This window comes from Ipomoea triloba, chromosome 3 (assembly GCF_003576645.1).
Source record: "Ipomoea triloba cultivar NCNSP0323 chromosome 3, ASM357664v1".
Classification (NCBI taxonomy): domain Eukaryota; kingdom Viridiplantae; phylum Streptophyta; class Magnoliopsida; order Solanales; family Convolvulaceae; genus Ipomoea; species Ipomoea triloba.
Genome location: NC_044918.1, coordinates 626,237 through 644,390, shown reverse-complemented (window position 1 = coordinate 644,390; position 18,154 = coordinate 626,237). Strand labels below are relative to the sequence as shown.

General features: G+C 35.7%; 5 protein-coding genes and 2 long non-coding RNA genes across 9 annotated transcripts in view; 5 read left to right on the top strand and 2 right to left on the bottom strand.

Moving 5' to 3' along the window:
* Nucleotides 1–781, top strand: part of LOC116012011 (replication factor A protein 1-like) — an 8,644-nt gene extending 7,863 nt beyond the window's left edge. Inside the window, exon 11 of the mRNA XM_031251469.1 lies at nt 764–781. Coding sequence (XP_031107329.1) covers nt 764–781 — 18 coding nt within the window. The remainder of the gene's footprint in view (nt 1–763) is intronic.
* A 60-nt stretch (nt 782–841) lies between these two features.
* Nucleotides 842–5,419, top strand: LOC116012010. Its single transcript, XM_031251467.1, has 4 exons — nt 842–1,275; nt 1,384–2,309; nt 2,441–3,658; nt 3,759–5,419. Exons 1-4 carry the CDS (start codon nt 842–844, stop codon nt 5,417–5,419), a joined length of 4,239 nt encoding a protein of 1,412 aa, XP_031107327.1.
* Nucleotides 5,420–5,739: 320 nt separating this feature from the next.
* Nucleotides 5,740–9,929, bottom strand: LOC116014007. 2 transcript variants are annotated; one of them, XR_004097326.1, is made up of 4 exons: nt 9,675–9,929; nt 8,708–9,344; nt 7,354–7,705; nt 5,740–6,015 (listed from the first exon to the last, which is right to left on the bottom strand). It is a non-coding gene; the product is annotated as an uncharacterized LOC116014007 (long non-coding RNA). The 2 variants fall into 2 exon arrangements; XR_004097327.1 differs by having other exon boundaries at nt 8,708–8,781.
* Nucleotides 5,975–7,082, top strand: LOC116014009. The gene is made up of 3 exons (XR_004097328.1): nt 5,975–6,085; nt 6,194–6,286; nt 6,972–7,082. It is a non-coding gene; the product is annotated as an uncharacterized LOC116014009 (long non-coding RNA).
* Nucleotides 9,930–12,348: 2,419 nt separating the features above from the next.
* Nucleotides 12,349–15,149, top strand: LOC116014376 (hypersensitive-induced response protein-like protein 2). 2 transcript variants are annotated; one of them, XM_031254421.1, is made up of 6 exons: nt 12,349–12,477; nt 13,232–13,429; nt 13,745–13,865; nt 14,136–14,227; nt 14,321–14,417; nt 14,613–15,149. In XM_031254421.1, the coding sequence occupies exons 2-6, from the start codon at nt 13,241–13,243 to the stop codon at nt 14,972–14,974; spliced, it is 861 nt and encodes a 286-aa protein (XP_031110281.1). In that variant the 5' UTR covers nt 12,349–12,477; nt 13,232–13,240; the 3' UTR covers nt 14,975–15,149. The 2 variants fall into 2 exon arrangements, with proteins under 2 accessions (XP_031110281.1, XP_031110282.1); XM_031254422.1 differs by lacking the exon at nt 12,349–12,477 and adding an exon at nt 12,501–12,582.
* A 470-nt stretch (nt 15,150–15,619) lies between these two features.
* LOC116012172 (hypersensitive-induced response protein-like protein 2) lies at nt 15,620–16,647 on the top strand. Its single transcript, XM_031251650.1, has 3 exons — nt 15,620–15,725; nt 15,819–15,915; nt 16,111–16,647. The coding sequence occupies exons 1-3, from the start codon at nt 15,624–15,626 to the stop codon at nt 16,470–16,472; spliced, it is 561 nt and encodes a 186-aa protein (XP_031107510.1). The 5' UTR covers nt 15,620–15,623; the 3' UTR covers nt 16,473–16,647.
* A 682-nt stretch (nt 16,648–17,329) lies between these two features.
* On the bottom strand, nt 17,330–17,769 carry LOC116012005 (CBL-interacting serine/threonine-protein kinase 14-like). Its single transcript, XM_031251460.1, has 2 exons — nt 17,761–17,769; nt 17,330–17,674 (listed from the first exon to the last, which is right to left on the bottom strand). The coding sequence occupies exons 1-2, from the start codon at nt 17,767–17,769 to the stop codon at nt 17,330–17,332; spliced, it is 354 nt and encodes a 117-aa protein (XP_031107320.1).
* Between the last annotated feature and the right edge of the window lie 385 nt (nt 17,770–18,154).

Sequence of the window (18,154 nt, the reverse complement as noted above, 5' to 3'; positions counted from 1 at the left end):
CAATAACGCAAAAAAGAGGATCCAAATATATTACGTCTTAGCGCATCTTATAATTATTTCATGTCTTATATTAGGTCTTAGCGCATCTTATAATTATAATTATTTAGGATGTAGCACAAAAGAGGATCCAAATATATTAGGTCTTAGCGCATCTTATAATTATTTACCATGTTGTCACTTTGTCACAAGTTTGTACCATGTCCTTTACTTTATGATATAACAAATGATACCGCTATTTTGCATCCAATAACGCATTTCATTTCTAAACAGTGCAATGCGGTGACACCCATGTCAATCATGGAATGGAAGACAATTTAGTTGTTCGAAATCTAGCGCAAGAGTTCCAACAAGTACACAACAATCATGAACAAATGTCAAACCCGTGCATTATTGGTAAGTTTTTCAAACTTATAACGATTTTTCAATTGAGGGCATCCTTTATTTTATTTGTTTTTTTTTTATTTGAAAATTCCTTTATTTTATTTCTTAATTCAATTCAAATCAATTGTTTTTAGTTCATTTATCAATAGCAATGCTAGGTACCCATGAACCCAAATTTAATTTTGTTCATCACAATTTCCTTGGGTTAATTGTGTCATTTTGCAAACAGATTCACAAATCTTCCTAAATGACCAACGTACATCTCAAACAATACCAATACGGTCAAATATATCAAAACAATGCATTGAACCACAAAAAGAGTTGGGTCTAACACCAACACCAAATATTGGTATGTTATTCTAATTGCAAGTTTCTAATGCAGCTATTATCATTGTATTAAATTTTATGTAATCATATTGACATATATATCTAAATTGCTTACATTTATGTAGTTGCATACATGGATATCGGTGACCCAAACAATATATGTGAACATTGCAATGCAATCTATTGGTATGAGGAGCGTGTTAATAAGGCAGTGCGTAGCGGAACAACTAAATATTCAACGTGCTGTGGTCATGGGAAGATCAAATTGCCAAAGATGGTGCCACCTCCAAAAAGGATTTTCAACTTATTCTTTGCAAGAGGAAAGAAACGGAATGAATTTCTAAAGCACATAAGAAGCTTCAATAACATGTTTTCTTTTACATCCTTGGGGGCTAAGGTTGATAAATCAATCAACCTTGGAAATTGCCCACCAATATTTAGGATAAATGGGCAAAATTATCATTTGATGGGAGGATTAATGCCCGATCCTGGAAAGAGTCCAAAGTTTGCTCAATTATACATCCATGATACAGAGAACGAAGTAGAGAACCGCATAAATGCATTCAGGTAATACGATGCTCTATTTTTTTAATATGATATTAGTTACTATTAATTTAGTATAACAAAATTCTAACAACAATATGCTAATCTAATGTAATTGAATTTTTTAAATAGTGGTGCTGACCCCAATGACCAAACGCATGTTGATATAGTTCAAGATATCAAGCAAGATCTAGATGAGCACAATGTGTTGGTGCAATCATTTCGTTGGGCAAAAAATCAGATTGACAACAATCCAGAAGTTAATTTTAGGATGAGGTTGATTGGTAAGCGTCAAAGTGATGCAAGGACGTACAATCTACCCACTGTTTCAGAGGTGGCTGCTTTAATTGTTGGCGATCTAGACCACACACTCGGGCAACGGGACATAATAGTGGAGACCAAGGCTGGATCACTCAAGAGGATAAACGAGCTCAACCCAGCGTATTTGCCATTGCAATATCCCCTTTTATTCCCTTTAGGCGAAGATGGCTATCGAGAAGACATACAATACTGCACAGCATCCAATAAACCAACCGCTGCTAGGGTTCGGGTATCGCAGCGTGAATACTTTGCATACAAGATACATGACAGGTTCGGTGAACTGTCTTTGCTGTCATACGCCAAGCGATTATTCCAACAATTCTTGGTCGATGCATACACGATGGTAGAGTCGGGCAGACTACAGTACATAAGAAATAATCAGAAGGCATTGCGGTGTGAAGCATACAAGGGGTTGTCTGACGCGTTAACAAGGGGAGAGGTTGATACAAACAAGCAAGGTAAGCGAATCATCTTACCGTCGACATTCACTGGCGGTGCCCGATATATGATTCAGAATTATCAGGATGCGATGGCCATATGCAGACATAAGGGGTATCCAAACTTATTTATAACCTTCACATGCAACCCAAAGTGGCCTGAGATCCAAAGATATATGGACAAATGCAACCTCAACGCAGAAGACAGACCAGACATTGTATCTAGGGTCTTCAAGATTAAGTTAGATGCTTTAGTCAAAGAGATACGCATTGGCAAGCTATTTGGTATTGTAACCGCAGGTAATTTTACTAATTCCTTCTTATTTCCTTTCTACAAACATGACATCAATAGCAAATTTAAATAGTATTACCTACCTGTTTCTGTATTATTCAGTTTTTGGGTGTTAATATTTTTTTTTTAATATATGCAGTGATTTATACTATCGAATTCCAAAAACGTGGATTACCACACGCTCACATTCTCATATTCCTCCAAAGGTTGTCAGAAGGATTTTCAGCTAATCAGATGGACCAGATCATATTCGCTGAAATACCCAACAAGGAACTAGACAGTGAGTATTATAAAGCTGTTGGGGAATTCATGATGCACGGCCCATGTGGACACGAAAGGCCTAAATCTCCATGCATGGTCAATCAAAAGTGCTCTAAACATTTCCCTAAGAAGTTTGTTGAGGTATCCACATTGGACGAGGACGGTTACCCTATCTACAGGCGTCGTGAAAATGGTGCAACAGTTGAGAAAAATGGGGTTCAGTTGGACAGCAGGTATTGTGTCCCGCATAACAGTTACTTACTGTTGAAGTATAAGGCGCATATTAACGTAGAATGGTGCAACCAATCAAGATCAATAAAGTATTTGTTCAAATATGTCAACAAAGGGAATGACAGGGTTACTGCTGAATTCTACAAGACCACAACTGATGCCAACGAGAATGCAACTGTGGATGAAATTACCATGTATTACGACTGCCGGTACGTGTCCGCTTGCGAGGCAGCATGGCGTTTGTTGTCCTTCGATGTACAACTAAGGCACCCGCCCGTTGAGAGATTAAGCTTCCACTTGCCAGATTGCCAAACAGTTGTGTTTGAGGATGATGATAGGATCGAGAATGTTTTAAATAGGCCGACTGTCAGTCACAGCATGTTCACCGCATGGTTTAACGCAAACAAGAAATATGTTGAGGCTAAAGAGTTGGCTTATATCGACATGCCAAACAAATTTGTATGGAAGAAAGATATTAGGGAATGGCATCCTAGGAAGAGGGGGTTCGCTATTGGACGCATATTTTTTGTACCTCCCGGCAGCGGTGAAGTCTACTACTTGCGATGTCTTTTAAACGTAGTTCGTGGCCCAACGAGTTTTGAAGACATCAAGACAGTTCAAGGTGTTGTATACCCAACCTTTAGAGATGCATGCTATGCTAGAGGGATGCTAGACGATGATAGAGAATATATTGATGCAATTAATGAAGCAAGTCATTGGTCAACTGCCAATTCTATGAGAAAATTATTTGTCATTTTACTGACGGCAAACTTGGTGAATCGGCCAGAGAATGTCTGGAATCACGTCTGGCACCATCTATGTGAGGATGTGCAATTTAACAAGAGGAAAATGTTGAAAGATATGGGTAAGTTCTTAATTCAATTTCAACACAATTAATTTTCATAATAAGTAATCTTTTGCTCTGTCATTACTGAAATCGATATGTCTTAATTCTATAATTACAGATTTGTGTTTGTCTGATGATGAGAAGAAGAACTTAGGACTTCTTGAATTAGATAGGTTGTTGCAGATGTACAACAAGTGTTTGAAAGATTACCCTGATATGCCAATCCCAAATTACGATGATTCTTTATTCTCGAACAATCGATTGTTGTTTGACGAGCTCAACTATGACCGACAGGCAATGACAGAAGAGTATGAGACGATGGAAAAACAATTAACTGATGAGCAGTTAGTTGTTTACGAAACTGTTCTGAGTGATATACAACATCAGAAAGGGGGGCTCTTCTTTGTATATGGTTATGGAGGTACAGGAAAAACATTTGTCTGGAAAGCGTTGTCTTCGAAGCTACGTTCTACTGGGGATATTGTGCTAAATGTTGCTTCGAGTGGGATCGCCTCATTGCTCTTGCCAGGAGGTCGAACAGCTCACTCAAGGTTCGCTATTCCAATAGCAATTAATGAGGATTCAACTTGCAATATATGCCAAGGGAGTCAACTGGCGGAATTGTTAATCCAAGCCAAGCTAATCATATGGGATGAAGCACCGATGATGCACAAACACTGCTTTGAGGCTCTAGATAAGACAATGCGCGATCTGTTACGCCACTGTGATCCTAACAGTGTACATAAGACATTCGGAGGCAAGACTGTTGTGCTAGGCGGTGACTTCCGGCAAATATTGCCTGTCATTCCTAAAGGTTCGAGGCAAGATATTGTTTCAGCTGCAATAAACTCATCTTACCTTTGGGATTCTTGCAAAGTCCTTCGACTAACCAAAAATTTGCGTCTTAGGACACTTGATGATTCAGCCAGAAAGGAACACATTGAACGATTTGCTGCGTGGTTGGCTGATATAGGAAATGGAATATTAGGTGGTCCTAATGACGGTCACGGAAAAGTTGAAATACCAGAAGAAATGTTATTGCCATCAAATGGTGACTACATCTCTACAATAGTTGATACTATTTTTCCAATGTTTAGGCAGGGTGGGTCTAACTTACAACAAATGGAGAATCGTGCCATACTTGCTCCAACACTAGATGTGGTAAACGAGGTCAATGAATATATGAGTGGTTTGCATGTGGCTGAGAGCAAGACCTACCTAAGTTCTGACACAGTTTGTAAGTCTGATGCAACAAATGGTATACTATATGATATGCATACTCCTGAATTCCTAAATGGTTTGAAAGCTTCTGGCATACCCAACCATTCTTTAACTTTGAAGATTGGCTCCCCCGTCATGTTGCTCAGAAATATAGATCACTCAATGGGACTTTGTAATGGTACAAGATTGATCATTACTAGGTTATCTGATCATGTTGTAGAAGCTAAGATTGTCGCAGGCCACAATGCCGGTAATGTAGTCTTGATTCCGAGGATGTCAATGACTCCAACTGATACAAGATTGCCTTTCAAATTCCAAAGGAGGCAATTTCCTCTAATGCTGTCATATGCGATGACTATCAACAAAAGTCAAGGGCAGACTTTAACACATGTTGGATTACTACTAAAGAAGTCGGTTTTTGTTCATGGTCAACTATATGTTGCTGCTTCAAGGATTAGTAACCCGGATGGGTTAAAAATTCTAATTCAGAATGAGGGTGGTGAGAGTAGTAACTATACTACGAATGTTGTGTACCATGAAGTTTTTAATAATTTGTAGCTTTTGCATTTTCATATAGTTGTAACATGTACTGTTTAATATATCATGTTTTTTTTTAAGTACATTGCCTGTTGCAGAAATCACAAATTAAGTAAGTTCTATGGATTCTATCATTGTAATATACATAATAAGTTCACATAATACTATTTAATTTCAGTCCGTGCAACGCACGGGTATCATACTAGTTCTATATAAAAGTCACACATTTCTGGAAAATAAAAATATTTTCGTTTTCCCGCCCAGTGAAAACGCCGTCGTTCAGTCAAATTGGCCAAAATTTGGTTTACGCTTTCTGGTTCAGATATTTTGGACTCTTAATGGGCAATTAAGACTAAAAACCTTTCGAATTTCGATTAACATATTCAAATTGTTGATTGATTACGGCTGGACGCCTCGATTCTCAATAGATTTCTCATCTATCGAGAAACATTTAATACCAGATCCGAAACCATGGCTACAACTATATATACAGGTACTATAACTACAAATATACAATTTCAATACAACAAATACAGAGCTGCATCCATGTACATCCTTGCCTGAGATGTTCGGCCTAGGAACACATCTGCGGCCATTAAATTCTGATTGCTCTGTACCTACAATATTTTACAAAGCTGAGGGAGTCAAAACATAAGATCCAAGGAGTGTGTATTTCACGACGAAGAGGTAATATTATTTGTGTTCATTGGATTAGTTTTACTTTTATTCGATTCATTCATTATTTCTACATTTTTTTATAATATACTTGCTTTTTTTTTTTTTTTTTGAATCTAGGGTTAGTATATTCATTTTCATATTCTAGGGATGAATGTTTGTGTTCCTAATAACTTCATAGAAGGCAATGTGTACTGCATAAAAAAATTCTTGGTAATCACTCATTTCTTTACCTATAAGACATGCAGTATCCCTTTCATGTTATAGAGTTTCTATCATAAAACATTGGTGAAAGTAGAAAGAATACAAACGTTGTGATTTTCCTAGAAAAATGTATTGTTTACAGTCTTTTACCTCTGAAGACACTAGAAGGAATTGATCTAAAGGTGTTGGTTGGTATGTTTTTTTTTTAAAAAACAAACCCACAAAAATAGTGCCATTTACTTCAAACCATGATTTTTTTCCAAGGAAGTGCAGTCATATGTATTTGCAACGCACACAAAGCAAGAAAGTAATGGTAGAATGCCTTTGGGTTCTAGATTTATGTATCAACTTCTGCAACATGTCAATGTATGGAAAAAGCAGATGAACTTCTTGAAAAGAAACAGAATATGTCCAATTTAATTTTATTTTGGAGTGTAGAAATCACTGAGTATGAAAACAAAATGATAAAGGTGTATACCACAGTGAAACTGAAGGAGGTTGTTGATTCAGCAGATGACAAAAACTGGAAAATTATAAATCTGTTTTTTTTTTAAAAATAATTTGTGATGATGATATTCATGCTAGACAATGGTTACAACTTCAAATGAAGATAGTACCTATTTGCATGAAATATTTAGTTTTTGCAATGGACTACTGATGTAGTTTATCTTTTGTAACAACAAATCATTTGCAGGTAATATAAAATCAGAGGTGGATGTTCAAGCAATGTAATAGAGACAACTATGTGGATCTAAAAGGTATTAAGAGTGACAGTTGAACTGAATCATAGGCAAGGGCATATCAGAATTCAAGACATATCCAGTTCAGTTATTTAAGTTTAGATTTTTACATGTAAGTCATCATTGAGATAGGTGATAGTGTTTAACTTAATAGATTTAATGATGTAAGTTAGTAATCTGTGTACATAATAAATAAAAAAATTTCTAACTATCTCTGGTGCAATATTAGCATGGAAGTAAAATATGCTTTGAATTTACTCTTTTTTTTTTTTACGAAAGTAATGTATCTGTGTTGCAATCTATATATTGAGTTTGCAGGAATGTTAGAATACTTACTTTATGATTCAAGTCTTGAAATGTTCTGCAACTCTCAATCCGGAGGGCCTATCAAGTTCAGCAACAGATAATGGCTTCCTGACAATAAATTTAACATGTCATCTTCAATGCAATGAAAGCCAGATTAACGCAGAATGTCAATTTCCAGCATTACCTGTTAATATTGAGTATTTACACCCAGATTCGTAATGGTTAAAACATCATAACCCTAATCTTAATCCTATTTAACAAAATGGTGTATGTATGATTAAAAATTGTATAACAGTTAATAATCTCAACTTAGTATAATATTGTTTATAATGCTAGAAAGGAACTTATCTTTTTTGCAGCTTGGTTTTTTTATCTCAGCCATCTGCATGCAATGGAAAAAATAAAAATCAATTAGTACTGTATAATCATATATTTAGACAAATTCATTGCATTAATTAAATACCGGTAATAATAAGAAATTCGTGGCATTCTAAGCTATCACTGTAGGTAAATAATATAGATTTTGACAAAAGATTGATTAACCGAGCTACACTGTAAACCCTAGCACTTAGATTGCTTATTTTCTTAACAAGATTACACAGTAGAATAGTATTCAAGAATAGTTAATAGTCTCAACTTAGTCTAATATTATTTAGAATGCTAGAAAGGAACTTATCTTTTTTGCAACTTGGTAAGGAGCATAGAAATTAGAGAGACTGGAGTGAAAATACCATTAAATGTACTGCAATAAAATATGTATGAATACAGTATTTATTTTGTAGCTGGTGCAGTTAGTTTCTAGCTTATTCGAGGTTAGACCAGTCGAATTGATTTTATTTTTTCTTTTTCTGACAACAGTCCAGTTCAAATTCTACACAGTATCAGGATTTCAAAGTTGTGAAGAGATGTCTAATGGATGAATTTTCCTTAACCCAGAGCTCCATGAAGACAAAATAGATAACTGTCAAGCTTGAAAAATTGATGGAAGATGAAATTTGAGGGACACTGTTCAAATTGTTTTTGAAATACTATCATTAAACTGTTCTCCGGACTTTTCACAATTGCAGGACTATATTTTAAATTTTTTTGGGACCATATTTGAAGACATTAAAAGGCCTATGGCATTTTCTGAACTTTTTGCAGTCTGTTTCTTAATATTTTGCTGTGTAACTTGATTTTTTTGTTTAAGTTCTTGAAGTGTCTTTGTAATGTAGATCATGTTTTATAAGTTTAGTAATGGAAGCACCATATTTATTCAACTTATAATAGGGTTCTAAAGGGGATGCATAGACATAAAAAAAAAAAAAAAACTTTAAAATAAATAGTATGTATATATTGTGAATATAAAGTATCAAACTGCATTAAGTACTATGTTTTTACTTACTTGGTTTAAGTGTATATCAAAGCCGCATTTGCTGTTTTCCATCAATATATTTCATTGGTTTATATGCATAACTCCTGTACATGTTAGCAATATATATGAGAAAGCTCTCTTCTATTTTTTGGGTAAATAAATGAGAAAGTACTCTGACTATTGATTCAACATATAAAAGTAACTGGGATGAAGTAGTAATTAAAGAAATAAAGGGTCAACTTGCCAAATTGTTGAACTAACCTAATTAACATTAATTTGTACAGGGTTAAGTATAACCTCAAGTAGTTCACCTTGAGATTAATAAAAAAGGCAAAAAAATAAATTATTGGTTCATCGATTTGAATACCAAAGCAGAGCATGGATTGAGTGTAAAAATATGGGTATCTCAATTCCAAACATGACTAAGGAGATGAGATGTACTCTTATCAGACTATACATTAGAATTATATCACAACACTCAACAATGCAAGAACACAATATGCATAGCATTACTTTTAGTTCTGGTTAGGAACTCATTAAAATTAAACTTATCTTTTTTTGGCAAATACTGTAGTACAGTCATGCATGTGCATCAAAGAGTATTAATTTTATCGTATCTGTGCTTCAATAAGACTTAGCAAGTAATCATATTTTAAACCTGCAAAACCTGCAAAATTAGGGTAAAATTGTTAGGTGAAATCTAGAAATTAGCTTTACTGAACAATTCAAGCTAGAAATTGAATGAAATTTGTAGCAAATTGGAGATTAAAACGTCATATCCAACAAGGGAACAAATATACTAACATATACAGATTAAGATACACCTCAGTATGAAATACTTAGACAAAAATGTACTGCATGTGCTTTCGAATTAACTATTTAGGAAGATCTATACTGGAATCGGACTTAGGCAGATTGTTCAATCTACATATGCATCAGTTTTGACGATTTGTATGATAGAATATAAATTTCTTGAAAGATATACCATGCAAGTTACCTTTTCTGCAAGATTCAATCTAGAAATTGAAGTGAACTGGTACGATCTACACATCTCAGATGGGTATTGAAAAAAACGGAGAGAAACGATTAAACGAACCCATAAGACCTTATGTTCTTGCGCTTCACAAGAATCATTGTCGAGCTGTGAAATACCGTGTACTATGCGAGCTAAAATGCTAGAGATTCGAACTGGTGAAACGGAAAGCACAGAGAAGAAGAAAAACGAGTGAAGCTTCTGGAAATGGATGGATGGATTGAAAGAGTGAATACAGATGGGGAAGGAGTTGACTGGCCTACTTATTATTATTATTATTATTATTATTATTATTATTATTATTATTATTATTACATCTGTAATTTTTAAATTTTATTATTATTGTAATAATAATAATATTAGTAAGAGTATGTTAATAATATTATTAGAAATAAAACTATTAGTATTAATATATTTTCAGGCTTTTTATAATAAATTTTTCCTTATTAAAAAATTTATTATAATAATAGTTTTTTAAATGTTATTTTTATAAAATTGGTAGTAAGAGTGTAAATTCCAGATGGAGTGGTACAATATTGGCTTCCTAAAAGGGTAACACTTGCGTGAGACCGTCCGTCTCAAGTGTAATATAAGTCTTTTGGTACAATCTCAATTTTACAAAATATCTTTACATCTAAATTTCAACAACCAGTAACTTCTACGAATAATAACTAAAATGTTAAAATTACTTAACTTATTACTGTGATCCATGATGCACAAACATTGCTTCGAGGCACTTGATAGAACATAGTGATCTCATGTAGTTCAACGATCCTCATAGTGGTGGCAAAACCTTAAGTGGAAAGACGGTGGTTTTTGAAGGTGATGTCAGACAAATATTGCCACTCGTCTCTTATGTAAATAAGACAACTGATACAAAATTGTCATTTAAATTCCAAATAAGACAATTTTCTTTAATGTTGTCATACGCAATGATTATCAACAAAAGTTAAGGTCAAACTTTAACTCATGTAGGGTTACTCTTATGTAAACCAGTTTTTGTTTATGGTCAATTGTATATTGCTGCTTCAATTATTAGCAACTCTAAATGTTTAAGAATTTTGATAGCCAACGAAGGTGGAGGGAGTAGTAATTATACTACCAATGTTGCGTACCATGAAATTTTTAATAATTCGTAAATTTCTAATATTAAATAATAAATTTGTTTAATCAAATTTTAGAAACTTTTATTGCATTACAATAACTTCGATTAAATAATAGCATTACTTACATTCGCACATCGCGCGGGTACAATTATATGTGGCGGCTTCAAGATTAAGTCAACGAGACAGACTTAAAATTTTAGTTTGTAATAAATCAAAACAAAATTGTAATTCTACTACTAATGTAGTTTACAAAAACGTTTTTAATAATTTATAATTTCTATAATTAACGATATTATATTCTCTTTTTTTTTTAACAATAATACATTTTATCTTTACTTATTCTATTCTTTTATTTCACTGTACTGCATTTTACTTTATCTAATATCAGTCTGAGCATCGCATGGGTCAACTTAGTGAAATATATATTATATTTTTAACATTCAAAATATTATTTTTATAAATGTGCATAATAATTTGTTACTTGAGAGAGTTACATTTATGAGTATCGGGATAGGAACTTATCAACAAGAAAAGAAGGGGTTAGGTGCACTACCGCTGAGCGAAATAGGTTGTGTACTTCAACTAATGGTCCGTACTCAAAATAGTGTTTTGACTAATGGTATATATATTTGATCTATTTCATTTGAGACAATAATTATATAAAATTTATGCTTTATGTAAGCATGGTGACTTATTCAAGTTTTGTAAAAAAATATTTTATATTTACGTTAATAATTTTTTATAATAACTAATTTTAGTGCATATATAAAATGTTCTTTCATTTTTTTTTTGTTGGCAAACTTTGTCGAATGTTGGATTGTTCATAAGGAAATCAGTTTTTGTCCATGGTCAATTATATTGGCCGCGATCAATTATATTGGTCGCATCAAGAATAAGTAAATCAGACGACGTCAAGATTTTAGTTTGCGATGAATCACAAATTAGTTGTACTTCTACTACTAAAGTAATTTACAAAGAGATTTTTAATAATTCGTAATTTATGCTTTCAATAACATTATTTTTTTTTTCTCAAAGAAAAACAATTTGTCAATTCTTATTCTTTTTTTACACCAACGCTTCATTTTAATTTATATAATATTAGTCCGTGCATCGCACGGGGCAATAGCTAGTTTATTACATATAACTTTTTAAACTATATATAATATAGTTAATATTAAGAGCGGGAATTTCTTGTCAAAATTTTCTATCCCCAATAAAATTTTGTAAGGACGTGGAATCCTCGTTTCACATAATTTCGTAAAAATCGAAAAATAATGCAAAAATAGGAACAAGGACAAGGATGGAGGTGCAAAATTAAGTTCAAAAACGTAAAATATACTTCTATATATTCCTTGTCCCGTGATCATTCTAATTTCCACTATACATTAGATCAGATGTAATGATAAATGACGAAATTTGGTCGCAAAGGCATGTAAAAGATAATGCCACGTGTCCCCCAAGCATAACGATTCACGATTGATATCACACCTTTGACGTAAGTGGAGTCCGCTGGTTTGTTAACAGCTCGTGGTATAGTATCCTAATTCCTACCGGCATATAAATACTCTATAAATGGTCGCAACTGCTAATTGTACCCTACTTTACCGTCAGGAAAGTAGCCGGAAATTTCTAACTCCCGCGTTGCTGTCGTTTCTCCGAAGGTGATCTCTTGAACCTCAGCTACGTTGTTGCATATTTTTATGATTATGAGTCCTACTCGTTTGATGTATCATTGTGATTTTCCTTTGGAAATTTCCGTTGATTTGGTGAGCTTTTTACTGTGATGTTTCGCTCGCTTACGGTTGAAAATTGTAACGCCTGGTGTTTTCCGGTCTATTTTACTTTGTATTTTCTTTCTCATCTTCGAACATTGTGGTTCGGTGAACTAGGTTATGCTTGGATTATGATTGCTTTTCCATTATTATGTTCACTCCTTGAATTTTCTAAGCACTCGACGTGTGTGTTACCTTATCTTCCTTGAGTTTCAGTAGATCGCTCTGTTTTTCATAGTTTGTTGATCTATTGTGGTTGTTGTTGTTATTGTGTGTGTTTTATATAATAATACTACTTGCACCACTTTATGAATATCTAATGAAGGAAAATATTGTAACACTTGTTAAAAGAAACTTCAGATGTACATGATTGCCTGGTGTAAATAACATTTTCCTTTTGTTTTTAAAAGTTAAAAATGCCTGGTTAATTAGATGTAAAACAATGAGGGAAAACAGTTGATAGTTGTTTTCTTAAATCAGTAAAGTTGCTATCATGGTTGTTGGGAGGTTTATTGATGTTTGTGTAATCAACTGCTGGTTTATCTTTTTAGCAAGAGTTATTATTATGAATAAGAGAAGTGAAAGAACAATGATGGCATCTTGAATGAATCTAGATGATTATAATGTATTATGGTGTTTGTAGATTTGAACAATGGGTCAATCACTTGGATGTCTTCAAGTAGATCAGTCCACTGTGGCTGTGATGGAGCAGTTTGGCAAATTTGATGATGTGTTGGAGCCTGGGTGTCATTGTGTTCCTTGGTGTTTGGGGTATCAATCTGCTGGTACTCTTTCTCTGCGTGTGCAACAGATTGATGTTCGTTGTGAAACAAAAACTAAGGTGTTTTATCAGTTTAATTTCAATTATCTTTTGACAATCAAGAACTCTGTTCTCTTTCTAAACAATCATAAGGGCACTAGTAAACACACACACATTTATATATTTTTCTGGAAATATGATTTGAGATATTAACATTGTGCCTTTTCCATTGTATGATTTTAGAAAGAAATTCTACATAGCTTCTTGAAAAATTGGATGATATTTTACTTTGAATTGCAGAAGGTTGATAATTCTTGTGTTAGGTGGGATTACTTATCTTTCATTTCACATTTTTTTTTGGTAATTACTCAGGATGCTTTGGTCTTGCTTTTACAGGACAATGTCTTTGTGACTGTGGTTGCATCCATTCAGTACCGAGCCTTGGCAGAAAAGGCTTCTGATGCATTTTACAAGCTTTCGAACACAAAGGCACAGATCCAATCATATGTATTTGATGGTAGGATTCCCTATGGTTGTTCCTTATTGTTAGCTGTCACCTCCTAGTTCCATGTTAATGTAATTTTCTCTTGCATGCACATTTTATTAGTTTATTGTTTTTTATATATTATGTTACACTCTTAGCAGTTAGCACTATTCCATTATTTGAGCAATATTAAGGAATTAGAAAGTGCATGAGCAGTTTGTACCTGCCTAGTTTTGCATAAGATTGTCATGTGGATTGACTATCTTGCCTTTGGGAAATAACTATTGTCTCCTATGGTGGCAGTTATACGGGCCACTGTGCCTAGATTGAACTTGGATGCTGCATTTGAGCAGAAGAATGAAATAGCTAAAGCAGTGGAGGATGAGCTAGAGAAGGTTATGATATTGACTACTAAGAGTCCATACGTATATTGATGTTTGTATCTTACATCATTAGATTGAGAGGTTTTGTTTTTGTTTACTTTGCAGGCTATGTCTGCCTATGGATTTGAGATTGTCCAGACCCTCATTGTGGATATAGAGCCCGATATTCATGTAAAAAGGGCAATGAATGAGATAAATGCTGGTAAAGTCTATATATAAGTTGAATGCAAAAATTTTTGGACTATGCAACTACTCTGTTTTGCATGTTTACATATTTGACTGCCTTGCATTTGATGTTTTTCGTTCCTTGGTTTTGTCATTCATATGAATCAACTTGATCTTTTTTGTCAATGCTTCACACAAATTTGATTAGTCTGATGATCTGTGTATTCATCAGCTGCAAGGCTTAGGGTTGCCGCAAATGAAAAGGCTGAAGCTGAGAAGATACTGCAGATCAAGAAAGCTGAGGGGGAAGCGGAATCAAAATACCTGTCAGGACTTGGCATTGCACGTCAGCGCCAAGCGATTGTGGATGGGCTAAGAGACAGTGTCCTTGCATTCTCAGAGAATGTTCCCGGGACAACAGCAAAAGACATCATGGACATGGTTCTGGTGACTCAATATTTCGACACAATGAAGGAGATTGGCTCATCTTCAAAGTCCTCTTCTGTGTTTATCCCACATGGTCCAGGTGCTGTGAAAGACATTTCCTCACAAATTCGGGAGGGTCTTCTTCAGGCCAGTAGTATTAAACCTTAGTTTGACGGGGATTTGTGGTAACTTCATATGCTACTTTCTACTTACTTCAAAGCTTGTGGTTTGCCCTAGGAAGATGAACATTTATACCCGACTATGCCTTTACTTTCCTCATATTGTATATTCCCATGGATTTTAGGATGTGTATTTACTCTAGGAAGATTAGTACTTGACGAAATGGGCTGCTAGTAGTACTGTCAAAGCGGGCCAGCCCGCCCCACTGCGGACCTAATTTCTGGTGGGCTTTTGCGAACCGGCCAATTAGGCCCACGGGCTAGGATACATACAATCCTAACTCGCCCCGCGCGGATTGGCGGGCCCCACGGGCTAGCCCGCAGGCTTTTGGCTTATTATTATTAAACTTTTTTTATTTTAATGTGTACACATGAATATGCATATATATTGATGTGTACATAGTGTATATATATATTGTGTATTGTGTACACATCAATATATATATATATATGTACACATATTGTGTACACATGAATATGAACGTGTACACATAAATATATATTCATATTCATGTGTANATTATTTGAGCAATATTAAGGAATTAGAAAGTGCATGAGCAGTTTGTACCTGCCTAGTTTTGCATAAGATTGTCATGTGGATTGACTATCTTGCCTTTGGGAAATAACTATTGTCTCCTATGGTGGCAGTTATACGGGCCACTGTGCCTAGATTGAACTTGGATGCTGCATTTGAGCAGAAGAATGAAATAGCTAAAGCAGTGGAGGATGAGCTAGAGAAGGTTATGATATTGACTACTAAGAGTCCATACGTATATTGATGTTTGTATCTTACATCATTAGATTGAGAGGTTTTGTTTTTGTTTACTTTGCAGGCTATGTCTGCCTATGGATTTGAGATTGTCCAGACCCTCATTGTGGATATAGAGCCCGATATTCATGTAAAAAGGGCAATGAATGAGATAAATGCTGGTAAAGTCTATATATAAGTTGAATGCAAAAATTTTTGGACTATGCAACTACTCTGTTTTGCATGTTTACATATTTGACTGCCTTGCATTTGATGTTTTTCGTTCCTTGGTTTTGTCATTCATATGAATCAACTTGATCTTTTTTGTCAATGCTTCACACAAATTTGATTAGTCTGATGATCTGTGTATTCATCAGCTGCAAGGCTTAGGGTTGCCGCAAATGAAAAGGCTGAAGCTGAGAAGATACTGCAGATCAAGAAAGCTGAGGGGGAAGCGGAATCAAAATACCTGTCAGGACTTGGCATTGCACGTCAGCGCCAAGCGATTGTGGATGGGCTAAGAGACAGTGTCCTTGCATTCTCAGAGAATGTTCCCGGGACAACAGCAAAAGACATCATGGACATGGTTCTGGTGACTCAATATTTCGACACAATGAAGGAGATTGGCTCATCTTCAAAGTCCTCTTCTGTGTTTATCCCACATGGTCCAGGTGCTGTGAAAGACATTTCCTCACAAATTCGGGAGGGTCTTCTTCAGGCCAGTAGTATTAAACCTTAGTTTGACGGGGATTTGTGGTAACTTCATATGCTACTTTCTACTTACTTCAAAGCTTGTGGTTTGCCCTAGGAAGATGAACATTTATACCCGACTATGCCTTTACTTTCCTCATATTGTATATTCCCATGGATTTTAGGATGTGTATTTACTCTAGGAAGATTAGTACTTGACGAAATGGGCTGCTAGTAGTACTGTCAAAGCGGGCCAGCCCGCCCCACTGCGGACCTAATTTCTGGTGGGCTTTTGCGAACCGGCCAATTAGGCCCACGGGCTAGGATACATACAATCCTAACTCGCCCCGCGCGGATTGGCGGGCCCCACGGGCTAGCCCGCAGGCTTTTGGCTTATTATTATTAAACTTTTTTTATTTTAATGTGTACACATGAATATGCATATATATTGATGTGTACATAGTGTATATATATATTGTGTATTGTGTACACATCAATATATATATATATATGTACACATATTGTGTACACATGAATATGAACGTGTACACATAAATATATATTCATATTCATGTGTACACAGTACGTGTACACATGAATATATCCATATTCATGTGTACACGTACTGTGTACACATGAATATGCATATATATATATATATATATATATATATAGATGTGTACACAGTGTATATGTATATTGTGTACTGTGTACACATCAATATATATAGAGTAAATACCCAAAATGGTCTCTCGACTATAGCATAATTCACAAATTGGTCCTCGACTTATGATTTTAACCAATAACATCCATGACTTTCCAATTTTTACCCAATGTAGTCCTCCGTTAATGAGTCCGTCAACTCGCCGTGAAACACAAGGGCAGTCACGTAATTTCACATATACTCTAAGCAATCTCGCCGTGAGCACGAAAAGGATGACGCCACAAATCAACCTTTGCGCCGTCGTAGCCTTTCTGCGTGAGAATCTCCGGCGCCACGTAAGTTGGGGTGCCGCACAGGGTATGGAGCCTGTCGTCGGGTCGGACCTGATCCTTCACCGCACGCAACCCGAAATCGGTCACCTTGAGGTCCCACTTCTCGTCCAGCAACAGGTTATCGGGCTTTAGGTCGCGGTGGTAAACGCCGCGCGAGTGACAGTAACCGACAGCGGAGATCAACTGCTGGAAATACTTATGGCTGAGATCTTCGCTGAAACGGCCCTTAGCGACCTTCCCGAAAAGCTCCCCTCCCTTACAAAGACAATTTGCCCACCAAAAAGCACAAAGAAATTGAGGTTCAAATCTGTATCTATGAAGGCATTATTGAAGCATTTGACACCAGGCATGGCTGCAAATCGGCAGATTTTAATGTATGTGAAAATTTCACACAGATCTTCACGGAATGAGTGGCGAAATTGAAAATGGAGGTGACGAAGGGAGAGGGAGGGGACGACGATGGTGGCACGGGCGGCGGCGATCGATCGGATCTCCCACGGCCAATTACTTCTCCAGTCTCCACCTTGTTTTCCTCCTCACGGCAACAACAATCACAGGCGATGAATCCAGCGAGCTTCTGGCGACCTCCAGCGGCTACGATCGTCGGCAGCACCAGTAGATCGGTGGCAAAGCTTGACCGGCGGTGTGGTAGGGGGTGGACGGCAAAGCATGGACGAAGAAGTCGATGATGTGAGCTCTACATCTTAGGTAAAAATCTATGCATCTGCTAGTGAT